This window comes from Calliphora vicina, chromosome 5 (assembly GCF_958450345.1).
Source record: "Calliphora vicina chromosome 5, idCalVici1.1, whole genome shotgun sequence".
NCBI lineage: Eukaryota > Metazoa > Arthropoda > Insecta > Diptera > Calliphoridae > Calliphora > Calliphora vicina.
The window spans coordinates 83,644,783-83,663,949 of record NC_088784.1 but is presented as its reverse complement, the minus strand read 5'-3'; the positions used below and the strand labels follow the sequence as shown (position 1 = coordinate 83,663,949).

Here is a 19,167-nt window from a genome sequence, read left to right as displayed (position 1 = left end):
GTACCAAGTTTTAACAAATTTGGAACTGGAAAGGTCCCAACCTTGTCGAAAAAGTTTTGTTTCCTCCTGCACATGAAATGCAAAAATTATTTTTAATTGGAAAATATTGCTTCTTTGACCCAGAAGTCCAATATAAAACTTATTTATCACATACTTTTACGTATTTTTGGGTGATTTTGACAACAATTTTTCTATCCATTAAATTATAATTCTATCGTAAGTTTTCATTCTTTCAGTGTAAATTATTATCAGTTTGTATTGTTGCAGCAGTTGTGTGCAGTAGTTTATGTCTAGGAACAGCTGTTGAAATTGATTTAACAATAAATGGTCAATAACTGACAACTTTGACAAATATGGTGTTTTAAATGTTGTTGCAACTGTTGCTGCTACTGCGGCCATTGTTGGTGTGCTCACGATCATCAGCCTCATCAAAATGATGGCAAATCTTCAATGTTGGCATGAAATTTGTTTATCACATCAAATCTGTTCAATGTTTTTGTTATTCTATTTCCAAACAGTCAGGTTGCATGTTGTTATCTTAAGGCTGTGGTGGCATGGATTTATTCATTCATTTACTCAGTTGCAACAAAATAGGTGTGTGTCTATGCCTATTATGTTTTCTATTTACCAGACAAATGAGGAGATTTATTTATATTTATTTAAAATCCATATAATTTGAAAATCTGACTTTTTTCAATATTGAAAACTTTATGTGAATGCTGTTGGTTGTGTTGATAATGACACTTAGACAAACTAGGATTACGTGGTTTAATTTGTTTTGTTTAATATTATGGACACCTTAAAAGTTATTAGTTGCTTTTTGTTTTCATTAATATTTATTTTTACTTTCTCTTTGTGTGTTCGTCTTAATGGCTCGCGTCAAGGAAAGAAATTTCTTTTAATATGTTCAAAGCTGTTAATTTAGCAAAATTTTTATGACAAATTTGCTATGTTTTTTTTTTTTTTGCTGCTTGTATTTTGCCAACAAATATAAATATTAATGACTGTCCAAGTGTTTAATGCCGGAGATTTGTTATTATTTTAAAATCTAAAAACACTAGTAATTAGTTGGGGACTTCGGAGATAAGTAAAACGTTTTCATTGAGGAAATTTCAAAGCGATGTACACAGGAGAAGTTTTGTAAAATTAATGGTAATAATTATTATATTTATATAAACTGCAGGGGCCGAATTATCATATTAGACCTCGAGCTAAATTGATCGTAATTTTCGTATTTGAGATTTTGGCATTCGATAATTTTTCGATACGACTGTTCATTCGATCAGGTATGCGGTAATTTGCACAAAGTATATCCATTACGATGTTTGATCATTATATCAGTTTCTGGTATATATTTTGATAAGCTACCATTTCTTTAAGCTTATAATCGTTTTAGAAATTAAATTTCCGCTCAAAAAGAATCGTTGGTAAAAACAGGTGGAGGTTCACCGGCAGTTTTTTTTGCAACCATCAACTCACCAACCCTTTTTAATTTGAAAAAGTCTTTAAATGAATTGTTTATACGAAAAAGTAGAATCACTAAATATCATATTTCAACACAATAACGTATTTCCCACAGTATTTCATAGCTAAATATATACTGGGAGCATGCGGGATTTGCTCATGGATTTCGAGCCAAAAGAACTGCTCATCTTTTGAGGCCATGAAAGAATCAAGCCAATATCGAATACTCTGTTCCAAAGTGAAGAATATCAGAGAGAGTGTTCTGAATCGATCGAAACAAATAGTAGTCGGACAGGGCACTGTCTGGACTAGAAAGCAGGTGAGGTAAAACTTCCAAACCACTTCATTCTAAATATTTTTTAACAGGTATTACAAAATGTGGGCGAGTGTTGTCATCATGGAATATTAGAGTTTCATATCTGATTGCATATTCTGGGCGTCTTTCGGCCAATAATCGCTTCAAACAAATCAGATGTGTTCGGTACAGGTTCCCTGTGATGGTCTGGCCAGATTTCATAGCACTACCTTAGCGCCTTCGATATTCTGCTGGTTGGCTGGGCTTCACATACGATCGATCATGTTTTGGGTTATCATAATGGATCAATTTGTCATCGCAAGTAATGACTCGAAATGAGCATCATTTCGGACATGCACAATTGTCTTTAAAGGTCTCTCGACTTCAATTCGTATGGTAGCCACTTTCCCTACTTTTGGATGAATCCTGCGACTCGCAAACATTTTTAAATTGCTGCTTTAGTAGCTCCCAATGATTTTGCAAACTCTTGTTGAGTTTTACAACAATCTTCATGGAATAATGCCTCCAATTCTTGGTGTTCGAACACTTTTGGCTGGCCTGGGCGATCTTTTTGTCTTCTGTGTCCAAATCACCACTTCTAAACCGAACAAGCCATCTCTCGCACGATGAAACCTATGGAACACATTCACCATAAGCTTTGGTGAGCAATCGGTGTGCTTAGCGGCACTTTTTTTTAAAATTAAAGAAGTAAAGCAAAACTTCCTGCATATGACGATTCGTTGGTATAAAATTCGACATTTTCGAAGCAGAAAAAAACTTTGTTGTTTACTCTATAATGTACCCTTCAAAGTTATTAAAAATAAAAAACGGCGTTCAAGGGTGTCTTGGTTCGGGAAATGTTCCACGTGCTTCGGATATTTTACGGTGAGTCTCATTTCTGGACGTATGTGTACGTCAAAAAAGATCCAAGAGAGATCCAAGAGCATGCAGTGCATTCCAAAAAAGTCACAATTTGGTGTAGATTTTAGGCTGGTGGCGTCATCGATCCATATTTCTTTGCGTACGACGTTGGTCAGTTCATCAAATTCAACCGCCAGCGCTTTAGGTCGGTGATTACCAACTTCTTTTGGCCTTAAATGGATAATATGGACATCAACGACATTTGGTTTCAACAGGAGGTTCTACATGCCTCACAGCTCACGCTCATGTCATTCTGCAAAAGCGAATTGAGGGCATGGTCATCTAGAGGGAGATGATGTGAACTGGCCACCTATGTCGTGCGATTTGACACCATTAGACCTTTTCTTGTGGGGTTTTCTTAAGTCGTTGGTCTATGCGAATAATCCACAAACCACAACATCCCTCAAACCCAACATAACCCATGCCTTCGGTCAAATTCAGCATGATTTCTACGACAGAGTGATTGAAAATTAGACATTTCGTACGCCCGACACCCAGCGAAGCCGTGTCACGATGTTATATTCCATACATAATGGCATCGATAGGCCCTTCAAACGATAATATCTCACACGCACTTTGTTTTATTTGAATTTAAAGATAGGAAGCGCTAAATAGAAGACACTCTAGATGTGAAACTTTTTTAAATGTAAAATTTTTCGACCTTTGCCTGAAGTAGGCTAAATGGTTATGCAAAAAGTGCAAAAAAATCGCCACCCTAATGTAAACATACGAGTGCATATTCCTTAATGAATGGATGTAAATATATCACCAACTTAAGCGATCATCTTAAACAAAACACAACCAGAGCACTTGCACTTTTCAATGCACTACATTGTTAATGCCCCCATGTGCATCTTAATCAGCAAATTCGTCTGGGTTTTATTTATACATTTAAGATTAAAACCAGGTTGACAACATAGTTAAATTGTTGTTAAACTTAATTAACAATTTAAAAGACGGTCTGTTTGTTATTTCTTTTTTTCATCTTCAACTCTTTTCATTATGCCTACGTTTCTTTTAAAACGACTTCAATGATTGATTTTTATCTAAATGTCATCTTTGATGGGATCTTAATTTATTGTATTTTATTTTTGTAAATTAATTTTACATAAAACATTTATTTTCCTGCTTTATTACATACATATTGCATATTGTTAGTGGCAGTTGTTGATCTTGATGCGGTTGGAGTTTGCATTAATTATGAGCAGGCACCCACAATTCCATAAAAATAGAAATTTATAAAAAAAAAAATAAAATAAAAATAAAATTGCAATTGAAGAGAAAATTCCATGTAAGTCCATTTATAATTCATATAAATAAACCAGTTTAAATTAACAAGTTTTTCTGTGGAAGTCGAAAACAAAATGTGATAAATGGCTTGGAATCTTAAATGTGGTCAATTGTGTGGTGGTTGGGTTGGTGGACAGATGTTAAAAATAATTTGTTTATAGAGGTGTTTCTTTTTTCCTATTATTATTATTGCTTATTTGCGATTACCAAGTAAAAGTGTGGCGATTTTAAATGATTTTACTGAAAGAAAAACTAGTTATTAATTTGATATAGCAACTAGTTGGTTAGTCTAGTGTGAAATTCTTTACAGAGTAATCTTTAATGTTGTTGATGTGGTTTTGGTTTTTGGCTTCAGCCAATTTGAATTATTCCAGTACACTTGGAGGGGAATAACAGATAGTATTTTAATGCAGTCATTTGAAAATGAATAACAATTTCACTGTACAACTTTTTAAATCTTAAATATGACAAACGATAATTGATTTGTTCATTTGATATTGGCATTTATACCCTTCATCATGAGTTGTAAGAGGATATATATAACAAAGTTCCTCAGAGTTCTGCTCTCACCTTAATGAATGATGTTCAAGGTTCTGGAGATTTAAGTGAAATAAACTTGCCTTTGGATATCTTAGATACCAGCACAAACTCGGCTCCTGTTGATGAAGTTACTACTGATATGCCCGAAGAAGATGATGAGGGTTAAAGATGATGTAGATGATCAGGAAAATCTGGCCGAATATAAATATACAGAGAACCAGGCGCGGATCCTGGTCAACCTTTTGGGGGATGGGGACATAAATTAAAATTAATTTTAGATTTTTCTTTTTTATATTAAAATTTTCCGTTTTGAAGGGGGAACATTTTCATTTTTTTCACCTCCCTGGATCCGCGGACAAACTATGGACATGAGATAGTACTTGAAAGTCAAGGGAAAATCCCATTACTGCTATTCCAGACCTTTATTATACAGATGCTTAACCCTGAAGAATGATCGCAGTCAAAAAACTCTGGACGAATAGTAGGCATGGTATCACAGCAATATCAGGCGACTGCCAATTAAACCTAAACTACATTTTAAATAACCGTATTATTTCTAAAAATGTAATTAACTTTTGACCCAACTATGGACATGAGACTTTGCTTGAAAGTCAAGGCGAAATCCCATTACTGCTATCCCAGACCTTTCTTTTTCAGAGGCTTGACCCTTCATTAGCTTAATAGGTCTTTACTGATGACCCAAATATTTGTAAAAAGGGGTACATCGCTCTTAGAAGAAAAAAAGTTCGGCGGTTGGGCACCTTTTATATTACTACTCGGCCCTACCAGATAGAAAATGGACAGTTCTTCTTCGTGGCCTTCGTTCGTTTAAATAAATGGTTTGGTTAAGGACTCAATATGATCGAAGGAGATCTTTATCTTTACCCATACTGAAGGATCCATGTTTTTTACTATACAAATAACACATTATTGTTCTTATACCACTCAAGACCTTGCTTACCAAAGTGACAGGATGCCAAATCAGGCCAAAAATAAGTGGACACATTAAGAAGTCTTATGAATGGAAGCATCCTCTTTTGTAAACATTCCTTGATGTAAATTTCGGTATTTATAGAGCCCTTTGAAACAAATGTTTGACTTCTTTTGCCGCAACTACATTTTTCATTTGCGACCCCACGAAGTATATATATTCTGGATCGTTATAGATAGCGAAGTCGATATAGTCATGTCCGTCTGTCCGTCTGTTTATTGAATTCAACTTTCAGTAGCCCCCAAATAACTTACATGACTCATATATCAATATATCGGGAATTCTTCCGGCTCAGTTGATATTTAAAACCGACAAAATTGGCCCATAAATGCCTTAGATATAAGGAATAAACAGGGACAACCTCGATTTTTAACCTATTTTTTATATATCTAAATTACTAAGTCATTAATATAGACAATATGGATATCTATTGATAGATATTTCAAAGGCCATTGCAACGATGTATAAGGCTATATTAAGTTGGACCTACAATGGGTGAAAATTGTGAAAAATATTTTTTAATCCCAATTTTTTTTTTCATAAAAGATTTTTTTTTTAAATTAAAAAATTGGAAAAAACGTTTTTTTAAAAAAATTAAAAAACAAATTGGAAAAAAAATTTCAAAACAATTTTAAAAAATTTAATTTTGTTGAAATAATAATGTTTAAAAAAAAATAATTTTAAGTATAATTTGGATAAGGGTATATAAGATTCGGCACAGTCGAATATATGTAGCTCTCTTACTTGTATTTTATAAAATTTGACTTCAATTTCCGTGCTATGTCTTTCACCTCTAAATTTTCAGCACAGTTCCTGTCAAGAAATTTTTGAGCCTTGTACATTTTCCTACCGGATATGTTGGGAGATCTTTTGAAAAAAACTATTTATTGACTTTAGAAACATCATGTGGACTATTCATTCTACCTGAACCAGGTTTTCTATCAACTGACAAGTTCTCCCGATACTGTTTAATAATATTTGAATCAATTTGACGACAGACCTTTGATTGCCTACTTTTTGTATTACCAAGTTGAATTTTATTGGAAATATTTAAATATTTTTAAAGGCACTTTTCTCTAGTCACTCATTTTAATCAGATTAACAACAAATGAACAAAATTGATATTAAACTGAAATACTTTTCAAATGTAACTTAATCGAAAAAAATCAAATAATACTTGTGTAAAAAGTTTTAAGGAAAAACTTGTGTTAAGGTTTTTTCGATCTCAGTCCTTATTTAAAAAAATCAAAAGAAAACATTTGCTATTCAAAGTATTTATTGTAAATTTCATTGACCTTTAATCCACCTTCTTAAAATTGAGTTTTTACATGGTTTATTTCTCTGTGCTTAAGACCAAAAGCTTTAACTTAATTTTACACCAAATTTATTCAAAAATTCTTATCACAGTAGCTTTTCTTTAACATATGTTTGCATAAATGTTTTAAGCTCTCTACAAATCAATTACCTTCTACTGCCATATTCAGTTTCAATTAGCATATTCATATTATTTAACACTATCTTTCTTCTTTATTTCTAAATCTAACACGTCCATTAAAACTGACTCATACTCATAGCGAAAAAGGCCAACAAAATTTCAATATTTGTTTCAAGTGCTTTAAAAGAAACAATCAATTGCGTCAAAACTAGCGAACGATTAACGAAATAATTAAAAAAATATATGGTTAACAAGTATGAAAATACTATTTACTTACTTCATTAGAATTATCACTCAACTAAATGACTGATGTCATAACATGGACGTCTACAAATTAAAAACAATGAAATCAGTTAAGACGTTAAAATTTCACAAAACTGTTCTTGAAGACTCATACATAAATAATAGTTCCGATATGGTCATGCAGGGTTGAAGAGTTAGACAAGCGCACGCGGATACAATTGTATTTTTTTTTTGGCGAAAAAACAACGAATCGTAAAACAAAAATATTAACTAAGCCCTAAAATGAAATGATAATGAAATCTATAACAAGATATATGAAAGCCGATAACGCTAACAAGTGAAATCGAAGCCAAAAACAAACTAGCAAATAAATGAAGAAGAATTCTTATCAGTTGACAAACAGAGAGAAGCGAATTCCAAATGAATTGTATGTAAAAACAAAAATTCAGCGAATGGGATTTAAGTACAACTGGAAATGACGTAACTCTGATACCAAAAATATTATATGTATTCCTATATGTGTGTTAGAATATAATAATGTATTGGAAATTATAAAAATAATAATAATACTTCTATAGCCAATATGGGTTGATAAAGTTGCCAGTAATAGAACCAAAATTAGTCAGATATTTGCAGTGGTAGTAATCAGTTAGTTGTGTTTTTAAACGAATTTAATTGTTTAAAGGTGTTTATTATTTAATTTCCCCAAAAATATATTCTAGAAATACTAATAACATATATTTTAAATTCTTATTTCTTTACAGTTTCAATAACTTAGAGGAGTTTTGTATACTGCCAACTTTTCTCAAACCTTAATTTCAACCGAAATCAACTTGAGCAAGAAGAGAGAAATTAGTAAAGAAAGAGAGAGAAAAACAACAAACAATAACAAAATGACCAGTCCAACAACGACGAGACAATCTTATAAATTGTCCTTAACCTTTTTAAGCCTTTTACTATGCTCAATAGTTGTGGCTACACCCACTCCTCACACTACCACACAGGCTGCTGACAGTCCCCTGTCACCTATAGATCTTAAGGCTGATGAAAACTACCTGTGTCCCGAAGACTGTCACTGTGTCTTGGCTCACAATACACACAAACCATTCTTGCATGCCAAATGCTCGTCTTTGAAGGGTCTTAAGGCTGATGGGGCCTTGGAGGCTACACTGCCCGTACATTCCATAGATTTGTCATTTTTAAATTTGACACGTTTGGCACATTCTTTGGAAAAACTGCATGATCTCACTTCCATTGATTTGTCACACAATGAATTGCACGAAATCGGCCATTTGGGCAGACGCATCAAGAAGCTGAATCTAAAGCATAATCGCATCAACTCCTCCAAATTATCGAAATTGCCACAACATGTTCAGTCTTTGAATTTGCAGCACAATGATATTACCAACTTGCCCCTGGAATTTACCAAATTGACTCAGTTGCAGTCATTGGAGTTGGCCCACAATCAAATCAACTGTTCCTGTGATACCTTGGAAGTGCGCAATTGGTTGCAAGAGCGTCATGTCTTCATGGAACATCCAGTGAAATGTTTCACTCCCGCACTCTACAAAGGCAAATCCTGGTTGCAAGTCAAACAGTCGGTGGTTTGTGAGAAGGAGAAGAGATTAGGTTACAATGCTGCTGATGAAGACGAAAATGAATTGATGATGGGTGATCAGCCGTTTGAGGCTTCTGGTGATGAGGTACAGGATGAAGAAGAATTGGGTAAAGATTTTATGCCCATTGACACCAACACCAAAAAGACCACCAGTCATCACAGTTCTGCTCTCACCTTAATGAATGATGTTGAAGGTTCTGGAGATTTAAGTGAAATGAACTTGCCTTTGGATTTGTTAGATACCAGCACAAACTCGGCTCCTGTTGATGAAGTTACCACTGATATGCCCGAAGAAGATGATGAGGGTTCTGGTAGTGGTGGCGGTATGTTGTTTATCCCCGCTATTCAACATGAACATGTTATCACCGATGATTTCGATATACCCGAGTCAAAGGAAGAGCATGATGCCGAGACTGAAGATGACTTGAATGATAATAAACCCATTGAAGAGCCTTTCGTTAAAACTGATGTCTTCCAACACAATTTGGGTATATTCGATGGTGATGAACAACCCAGACCCAGCACAGAAAAACCTGAAGTCGAAGAGGAAGAAATCAAACCGGTAGATGTACCCACTTTGGGTGAAGGTAGCGAATCCTCAACCGAAGGACCCGAATCTGATGCTGTGGCTCATGCTAAAATGGGTGAATCCAAGGATGACAGCAATGCCACCTATTTCCTATTGGGTGTTATAGGTCTCATAGTCATTGGTCTCTTGTTGTATGTGGCCATTAAGCGCTGCAAACACAGCAGTAATCGCCACGATCCAGAAAATCCTCAAACTGAATTGGTGGATATGGACAAGAAACAATTGGGTAAACCTCTACGCAATGGTGTGCCCGAACATGTGCCTCTGATAGGTGAAAAATCTAAATCCGATATGGCTAAACCCATTAATGGCTCCAAACCATATGATGGTGACACTAAAGATGGTCCCAGCCAAAATGAACCTCTATTAAATGGCAACGGTAATGCTAATGGCAATGGTGCCGCTCAGGCTGATGAACCTGAAGACAGCCGTCCTGGCTCACAGTTGCAAGCTCCTCATGAATACTATCCCATCTCACCCAGATACCCACCACCACAGTCACCCAGAGCCTCCAAATACAGTCAGCAACCTCAGCAAGCAGAACCCAATAACAATGATCCCAATGAACCCTACCTGCCTTCATCGCCCAAATCGGGTCGCTATTCACCCGTGTACTCACCCGAAACTGGTCGTGTTAAAATCAAGCTGAGTGAAACACCCCGGCCCAAGACACCCATGCTAGTGACACGCAGTCGTTCAAATGCTGGTGATATTATAACCACCCCCATCAGACCCACACAAATGGAAAGTTTTCAAGCCACTCCCGTACATACAGCAGCAACAAATGGTCATGCCGGTGGGGATCATTGATAGTTAGAGGGAAGGGTCAAACACCGTTAACAAACAAAAACCACCCCTCCAAACAACCCCTCACTACTATCCACATAAAAGCCAACAATCATTCAAGAAAGAGTAGTGTCTAAAATGCTGTGAATAAGGTGCTTTAAGCGAAATTAACGTTAAACTTAATATTAAAAAAAGAAAAGATACACTGAGAGGAAGAAAGAAATATCACCAACAACAATATTATTTTCATTATTATTTTTTTAGATTTTTGTGAAAAAAAACTTAACAAATTAAACGTGGTGAGAATTACGAGATAAAGTGATATAAGTATTTTATATTTCATTTAAAAATGTCTACAGATATTTAAAGGTATGCATGATTAGGGAAAATTAAATTATTTGTGCTGAAATTAATCGAAAACGAATTTAAAGTGATAACAATTGTACAGACAAATAATTCTTTGCTAAAAACAAATGTAACATTTTAATAAATTTAAGAATTAGAAAATTAATTGTTTTTAATTGTGTTGCGATACTTTAATTACTAAATATGGTTAGGAAAAAAGGTTTCATAGAATATGGCCATTCGGAAAATAAAATGTTTTTTCGGTATCGATAAAATATTCAAATAGTACTTTCTTCACACTCAAAGATTTGAAATATTGTTTTCCAGAAGATTTTCTATAGAAAATACTGTTATACACAAGATTTTCTATAGAAAATACTGTTATACACAAGATTTTCTATAGAAAATACTGTTATACACAAGATTTTCTATAGAAAATACTGTTATACACAAGATTTTCTATAGAAAATACTGTTATACACAAGATTTTCTATAGAAAATACTGTTATACACAAGATTTTCTATAGAAAATACTGTTATACACAAGATTTTCTATAGAAAATACTGTTATACACAAGATTTTCTATAGAAAATACTGTTATACACAAGATTTTCTATAGAAAATACTGTTATACACAAGATTTTCTATAGAAAATACTGTTATACACAAGATTTTCTATAGAAAATACTGTTATACACAAGATTTTCTATAGAAAATACTGTTATACACAAGATTTTCTATAGAAAATACTGTTATACACAAGATTTTCTATAGAAAATACTGTTATACACACGATTTTCTATAGAAAATACTGTTATACACACGATTTTCTATAGAAAATACTGTTATACACAAGATTTTCTATAGAAAATACTGTTATACACAAGATTTTCTATAGAAAATACTGTTATACACAAGATTTTCTATAGAAAATACTGTTATACACAAGATTTTCTATAGAAAATACTGTTATACACAAGATTTTCTATAGAAAATACTGTTATACACAAGATTTTCTATAGATAAAATACTGTTATTCTATAGAAAAGAATAGCCGTAACTTTATTGTTGTAAACTTTTTGCAGAGGTTTTTCAAAATGATTGAAATTAATATGGTCTTTGGAAATGAGTTTTCGTAGAATTTTTTTTGTTATAAATAAGTTTAAAAACTCGAAAATAAAAGGTGGGAATTCTATTCATTATGAACAGTCAATTACTAGAAAATCTTTTGAATTTTTGTTATGGAGAATTTGTTATAAAATCTCACTGTGTTACTAAAAAAAAATATACAAGAACACTTTGGAAAGTGTGGAAACAATAATGCATACCTTTAAATATCTGTTACAGCTCAAACTTTTCCACCACACACCATGTTTGGATTTGTTATTACATAGAAACAAAACTTTGCCTGAGCAAAGAGCATAAAAGAGCTTTTGGGAGATGAAAGCTTTTAGTCAAGATAACAAACAACAACAACTTTTGTTATCAAATTTAAACCCACAACGTTCAACAGAACTTAAAAGACCTTTTTTAAATATAAATTATGAAATATTGTTAATAATTGTGATTGATGTTAAAGTTTATACACATACATATATAAAATTATGAATTATTTTTTATAAATATTTATTATTTTAAATTTAAGAACAAATAATAAAAAGAAACTTTTACTAAGAAAATAAAAAATAAACACAAAATTTCATAAATATTTTTTTCTTTTAAAAAAAAAAAACAAAGTTTTCGAACAAAACTCTTTTATGACGGCAGCAAGTAAAAATAAAGAAATAATTCAAAATATTATACTGACTAAAGAATAAACCATGAAATGAAATGTGCCAACTAAATGTGCCTTAAACAGTTAACAAAAACTAAAGGGTATAAATAATAAATAAAGAAAAATTAACCAATATTTTCCAGACATTAAACATTAAAGCACATTTTTTCTAAAAACAACTAAAACTAAATACAATTAAACTCAAACGAAACTATTAATTAATTATTCTAACCAAAACAATAACACGCACATTAACATTTTTTCCAACAACTTTAACTACCAGACAAAAGGACTTTATAACAAAATAAATTAAAAAAAACTAAGCAAAAAAAACTACAAATTGAATCCCAAATTAAATCTTTAATTTAATTTAAAAAATTCAACTAATAGTTTGATTGCATCAAAATCCATCAAATTGTGATAGATTTAAAAACCTAAAAAACAAAATTCTAAACTAAACTTATAATTATATATATTTTTGTAGAAACTTATTTTATAAAAAATGCCTAAAAATAATATTAACTTTTAAAGTTTATTATAAATTAATTAAATGAAGTGAGATGAAATAATAATATTTTTACAAATTAAAAGAAATATTTAAGGCCTGTTTTCCTATAAAACTAAATAAAAACAATAAATTTAATTACTTTAACAATCAATTTTAGCTGTTATTTTCTAAGTTTTACTTTTAAAATATAAGTTATATAATTTTATTTTACATATTTTTTTTTTTTTTGTTTAACTTTTAGTAAATTCTAGTATAATACCAAAGTTTTAAATATTTTTTTTATTGTTAAATATACATATTTCTTTTAAACTTCCTACTGAACATGTTTGTATTTCTTTGTATACTCTACTCTTTTTTTTAGTTGTTAAATGTATGTAAAAGTAAACATTATTCTATAGTTTAAGTAACAATATTGTTTAATTTTTTTTTCAATAATTTTAAGCTGCCTAATTTTTCAGTTTTTATTGAAAGTTATTTTTAAATTTTTAATTATTTCGTTTACTAAGTTTAGTTTAAAAACTGAAAATAATATATAATATTATTTTAAAGTAATTCAAAATAATAAATATACATACATAATTGTAAATAAAATAAAATGTGTTTTGTTTGCTTTTGAAATGAAAGGAGTTTTGGTAAGTCATTAGAATAAATATAATTTGATTAAACGTTCCATCAAACTTTGTAATAGTGGTATATTGATACATTTTTATTGAATACATTTTTATAATGGTTTCATTTAAAAAAAAAATCAGTCCAACTTTAACGGCATTCACCTTAAACAACCCGTATTTCTGTTCCCCCTAAAAATCTAATAATATCTCTGGAATTTAAGCACATGCAATGTCGTTATTTCAAGATTTTGAAATTGTCTTAAAAAGTAGGATTAGAAAAATACCTTTAGAAATAAATACTCGTAAATACAACTATAGACTTTATTGGAATCGAAAAATCGGGTTTAACTTACGCACATTACAGTACCGATTTAGCTGAGTTCTATCAATACAGTTACTATAAAATTAATTTTTGTATTAGTTGTTCAATGTTTTTATGCTTACATGTTTGAAAAATAATAGGAAACACTTAAAATTAAAGTTTTCGTAAATTTGTTTTAAAGGAAAATAAAATATTTTTTATTTTAATAAATAAAGTTAACCGGTTTTATTACAACAATCGCCATGACTTGTAAGTTCATTTATATGTTTGTTATCCCGTTTGTAATTTCTAAAATATTTAATTGCGATAAAGGAAATTTGAGGCCAGGAAGTAAAAAAAAAGTGGCTGTCAAATGATGCAATTGTGACATTGAGATGTGATGACATAATTTGAAATTAATTTAACATATTGTTACGAAATTGTACTTGAATTCAAATGTAACGATTTTAACGGCTGATTTAAAAGTAGCAGAATGCTTTCAAATAGCAGTGCTGTAATAGCAAACTGTAAAATATCTGTGGGCATTATTAACATTGAATAAAAGCTTTCAGTTGACCATTGATCTTAAGTTGGCAACGCTGTTTGCTGCGACCGTATATTCGAATTCGAATATTCAGTTAAAGAACATTGTAGAAAGTACACCACAGATGGCGTATGTATTAGAAAGCTCTAGACAGTTAAAGAGCAATCTAGAGAGCAGATGGCAGTGTTATAAATAGTGGCAGAGGTTGCAGTCGTTAGTGAGTTTATCAGATACGCTATTTGAATAAACATCAACTGAGTGCCTTAAAGAGTGCTGTGTTTTTCAAGTGAATTCGTGTACATTATAAAGTGAGTCTGTATTTCTGAGAATTTATAAACGTGTATAAAATAAAACATTTAATTCCATAGTAGAAAAATAGAAGGTAGTTTCATTCTCTCTTTATTTTTTAAAATTCTACGTCTGACATGCTTAAGGATTTTGACGTTTTCATTAAAATAGTAATACCATATTAATTAAAAATTTTCCCATATATTCTTTGAAGTTTGTGAAAAAATGAATACATAATTTTCATTAATTTGAAAAATTTTTACCCCAATTAATCGAATACCAATAGATGATGAAGAACAAATTGAGGCAAATAACTTTTGATCGTATTTTATACTTATGTATATTTATATGATTCTTTTTATAGATTACAGAATATCAAGAAACTGAGCAGTTTTTGGACAATATTTATAAATTAAATGATATAGAATTTGACGGTTTGGAAAATTTTGCCGGTTAGATTATTTCAAAAATGGGTCTTACCGAATTTGGATTCAGAACATCGGAAGGAAAAGATGAAAATTATACATATACAAATTTATTGTCAGAGGGTTGGTTATACAAACCAAACACCAAAGCCTTTTGGAACGTTTAAATTCAATTTTTTTAAAATTTAATGAAAATTCTTTGTCAGGTAGCCCAGATTATATGTTAATTTTTTTAAATTCAACTAATGTAAATTTGGCAACGCTTTTTATAATGCTCACAAAATAAGGAAACTTCAAAAAACCTTATTTGAAAAAAAAATTTTGATTGAAACTACCTTCTATATTTTTATCATGTTTAATTCTGTTGTTGTACATTTTAAATAAATAAAGAGTTGTTACAATTTTCAAACTACTAAACGGCTTTTATTTGCAATCAAAAGTATCCGGTTTATTTAAACGAAATAAACCAACGTTTTGAAAAGGTTAAAACGTAACAATATAGATGAATGGAACGTTTGGGAATTAGATTTTTTAAAATTAAAGTATATCAATAACTAAGGCCGAGTAACTTATCAAAATTTTACACATAGTTAAGGCATTTAAATATATTTTTTTCATACAAAAAAAATTTTTAAACATTGATTAAGCATTGATTAAAATTTTGATAAGTTACCCGGCCTAAGAGATATATACAGGTTTTTATTTATTTTCCTTATGACAAAGTAAACCTCAATTTGTCTATAATGGTAAAAGTTACTAGCTGAAAAAAGTTTTGCAAACTAGAGATATTTGGTAATTTAAATTACTTTATCAGCTGTGTATTTTACACCGTAGATATCTACTGGTTGAATTTACGGGCATTAACGACTTTCGTTAATTTGCTTTTCTGTTTGTTGAAATAAACGCTTTGAATCTCCAAAGGCAACATACGTACATCTGTAACTCATAAAAAATTTCATTGAAACCGATTTCCAGAGATACATTTCCATTGTAAATATTACTAAAATATACGTGTCAAAAGCAAACCAATCGGTCCATAAATTACCGAGAATTTTTATAATTAAAGAAAACCAGGTATTTCTCATGGTTGGTTGATTAGTTTACGTAGTAGTTCCCTGCGCTCGAACAGTCAAGTAGAGTTGAAAGGACTTCGTTTTGACAAGACCACACCACTCGTCAGATGTAGTTTACACCTAGATACCTCATCAAGGTTGGTTAAAATGTAGTTGCCCAGGAATTTGTGCCTTTGACACTCAGAGCTGTACATTCGCAGAGAAGGTGAACAATTTTTTCCTCCTTGCGCCATCTATTCTTAGCTTTTTTAAGAAAGTGTCCGACGATATTCACCCCTATCGCTAATCAATATTTCACATGAAATGGGTTCCCTTTTCCCATTTTTAGTTCATCAACTTTGTTCACGTGAAAAAATTCATCATGTTGTGAACTTTGTAGATGAAATTTTGTAAACAATAACGAACAAAATTAACTATTGTGAATGAAAAGTTCATGGGAATGGATATTTCATGGGAAAATAAATTTCACATACAGCCCAATTATGAATAAAAATTCCCCGGGAGTTTTTTTCCTTTTCTCATTTTTCCTATTCAAATTCAAAGTGAAAAAACTCCCGGGGAACAAACTCCCGCGGAATTTTTTATTCATAATTGGGCTGATATTTTGTCGATAGGGGTGAAAACTTTTAATAGTCCCGAGTGGAATTGCTACTGAAACCGCATTGGAGATATCCAAAGCAGATCCCATTCTGGCTAACTCGTCTGCATGGTCATTGCCATAATAGGCAGGAACCCAAAATAAAGTAATGCCAGATAGACGACCTAGCATTGATAGAGCATACCTAATGAATATTAAGTTGTATAGACATTCAATGAGAGAAATGCCGCCTGACTGTCGACAAAAATACCGATAATATCGCGAGTATTATGGTTATTTAGTGTATTACAAGCTACCATAATCGTAGAAATGTCAGCCTGAAAAGCACTACATTCACTCGAAGACGGTATTGAGATACATATCCTAAGTTCGTCATTGAAAACACTAGAACCAACACTACAGCTAATTTTTCAACCTATATATCTATATATATCCTGGGGTCATTCATAAACGAGATTACAACTATACCACTCATTCCTGGAGGGAACTCAGACTTTGAACACCTAAAATCTGTATATGGAGTAATATAGTCCGAGGGTTGGTATACGATCGGTATTTCTCATAATACACGAACAATTATTTTATGAAAAATAATTGTTCGTGTAGTATGAATGATTTGCCCGTAATATGCGTTAAATTACGAAATTTTCATTTTAAAAAATTTACGTAAGTATGTTTCTCATAGATAATTTTAGGAATATGTGTACTTGTAATTAGAATACAATTTTAGTTGCAGAGTTTCTTTTCTATGTCTCCATTTATGTATGCAACGATCGGATGTATACAGGCCTGTCACACATTCTGTTCGGAATGGTTTCAATTCCATAGTTTTTATTCCGATCGATTTCATTTTAGGTTCTTCAGATTCCGTGTAATTCATTAATTCCAATAATTTTTAATAATTCTGTATTTCTGATTTTAATTTGGCAGCATTTTTTTATATTAAAGCATAAGTGAAGTTTTTAGTACAGAAACTGATTCAAAATTTTAGAAAAACAAATAATTACAAAGAAATATCAATTCCACTTTGAAAACTGAAAGTGGTTTCATTCCGAAAGAAATTTTCGTTTTACTTTGAAGAAGCAAAATACGGAATTCCACTTTCTATTGGAATGGAGTTCTGTGACAGTCCTGATAGTTGCCATATAAAAAATATTCTCATACTTTTTATGTGGACAGTCCCTAACAATTTCATTGTTATTAAATCAAATCTAAAGAGGTCAATTTTATTAAATTTGAACCACAAATATTCCTCCATGTCCGTTTGAGGGCTAAATAAAGCTCCGTTAAGTAATTTAGTGTATTCACCAACCTATTGCAACCAATTTAGTGTATTCAATAACCATGTAAGGCGACATCTATAAGTCAAATGAATAAACTAATTAAAAGTACTGTATAAAATGATTAAATAAGTTTTCAAAACTGTATAAAATGTGTCTTAGCTAAAATACTACTACAAAATATTTGATACGAAACTGACTCATCAAATTCATCAACCACCATTAAATAATATCAAAATATTTAAGATTTGAATTTGTGATCTAGGGATTTGAATGAGTTTCCTAAAATGTATTCGGTATTTTAATAAAATTTCGTGAATTCTAACAAAACGTAAGATTTCAAAGATTTGTGAACAAATATTAAAAAAATTTTAACAAAAGATCTGAAGTTTCATCGTCACACTATTTCCAAAGCCATCAAATGTATAAGGAAGTCTTGAACATTGAAAGGAAACCTGGATCGTGTAGAAAAAAAGATCTAATAGATATTGGTAATGCAAAAACTCTTTCGAAGAGAAACGAACACTTCTATTAGAAAAGCAGCTCGTAAAGTTAATGCTGGGTTGAAGTCGTACAAAGTTCAGAAAGTTACAGATCGTAATGCGGTAAATAAATTAGAAGCAAAAGAACGAGCGAAAAGATTGACGTAAAATTTTGTAATTAAAATACACCTGTTGTGTGATGGATGATAAAACTTATGATATGGCTGAATTTTCATACGAGGTAAGGTTCAGGAACAATACCAGACAAAAAACAAACAAAATTCCCCAAGAAGTTTCTTGTGTGGCAAGCCATTTGCAGTTGTGGCAAAAGAAGCCCATCATTTGTGACATCAGGCACTATAAACACAGAAATATATATTACGGAGTGTCTACAAAAATGGCTTTTACCATTCTTAGGACAGCACAGATTGCCTTCATATTTCTGACCCGACTTGGCATCATATGCCTTTATGGAAAAAAGCCCTTGAGTGGTATTCAAACAATAATGTAAATTTTATACCACGGGAGGCATATCCACTCAACTGTCCAGAACTTCGGACAGTGGAAAGGTATTGGGCTCTTGTAAAAACAGAATTAAAGAATACAGGAAAGGTATCCCAGGACCTCGATTTTAACTCCTCGTCCGAAAAGGAAGCAACTATAAAATATTTAATGGGAGGATTTCCGGAAAAATTGGATAAATTTATAAGCACCGAGTATTTGTTCCTTTTAACTCCTACAAGGAGCATAGGGCCAAGAGTAACA

At 31.6% G+C, this 19,167-nt stretch overlaps 1 protein-coding gene across 3 annotated transcripts in view; it reads left to right on the top strand.

Annotated features, from left to right (window-relative positions):
* wdp (windpipe) overlaps positions 1-13,396 on the top strand; it is a 109,043-nt gene extending 95,647 nt beyond the window's left edge. For 2 of the 3 annotated variants that reach the window (XM_065511070.1, XM_065511071.1), the window contains exon 5: positions 7,944-13,396. In XM_065511070.1, the coding sequence (XP_065367142.1) occupies positions 8,073-10,196 (2,124 nt within the window). In that variant the 5' untranslated portion in view covers positions 7,944-8,072 and the 3' untranslated portion in view covers positions 10,197-13,396. Of the gene's footprint in view, positions 1-7,667; positions 7,865-7,943 lie in introns of those variants that run through there. The other variant, XM_065511072.1, reaches the window with a different exon arrangement.
* The last annotated feature ends 5,771 nt before the right edge of the window (positions 13,397-19,167 follow it).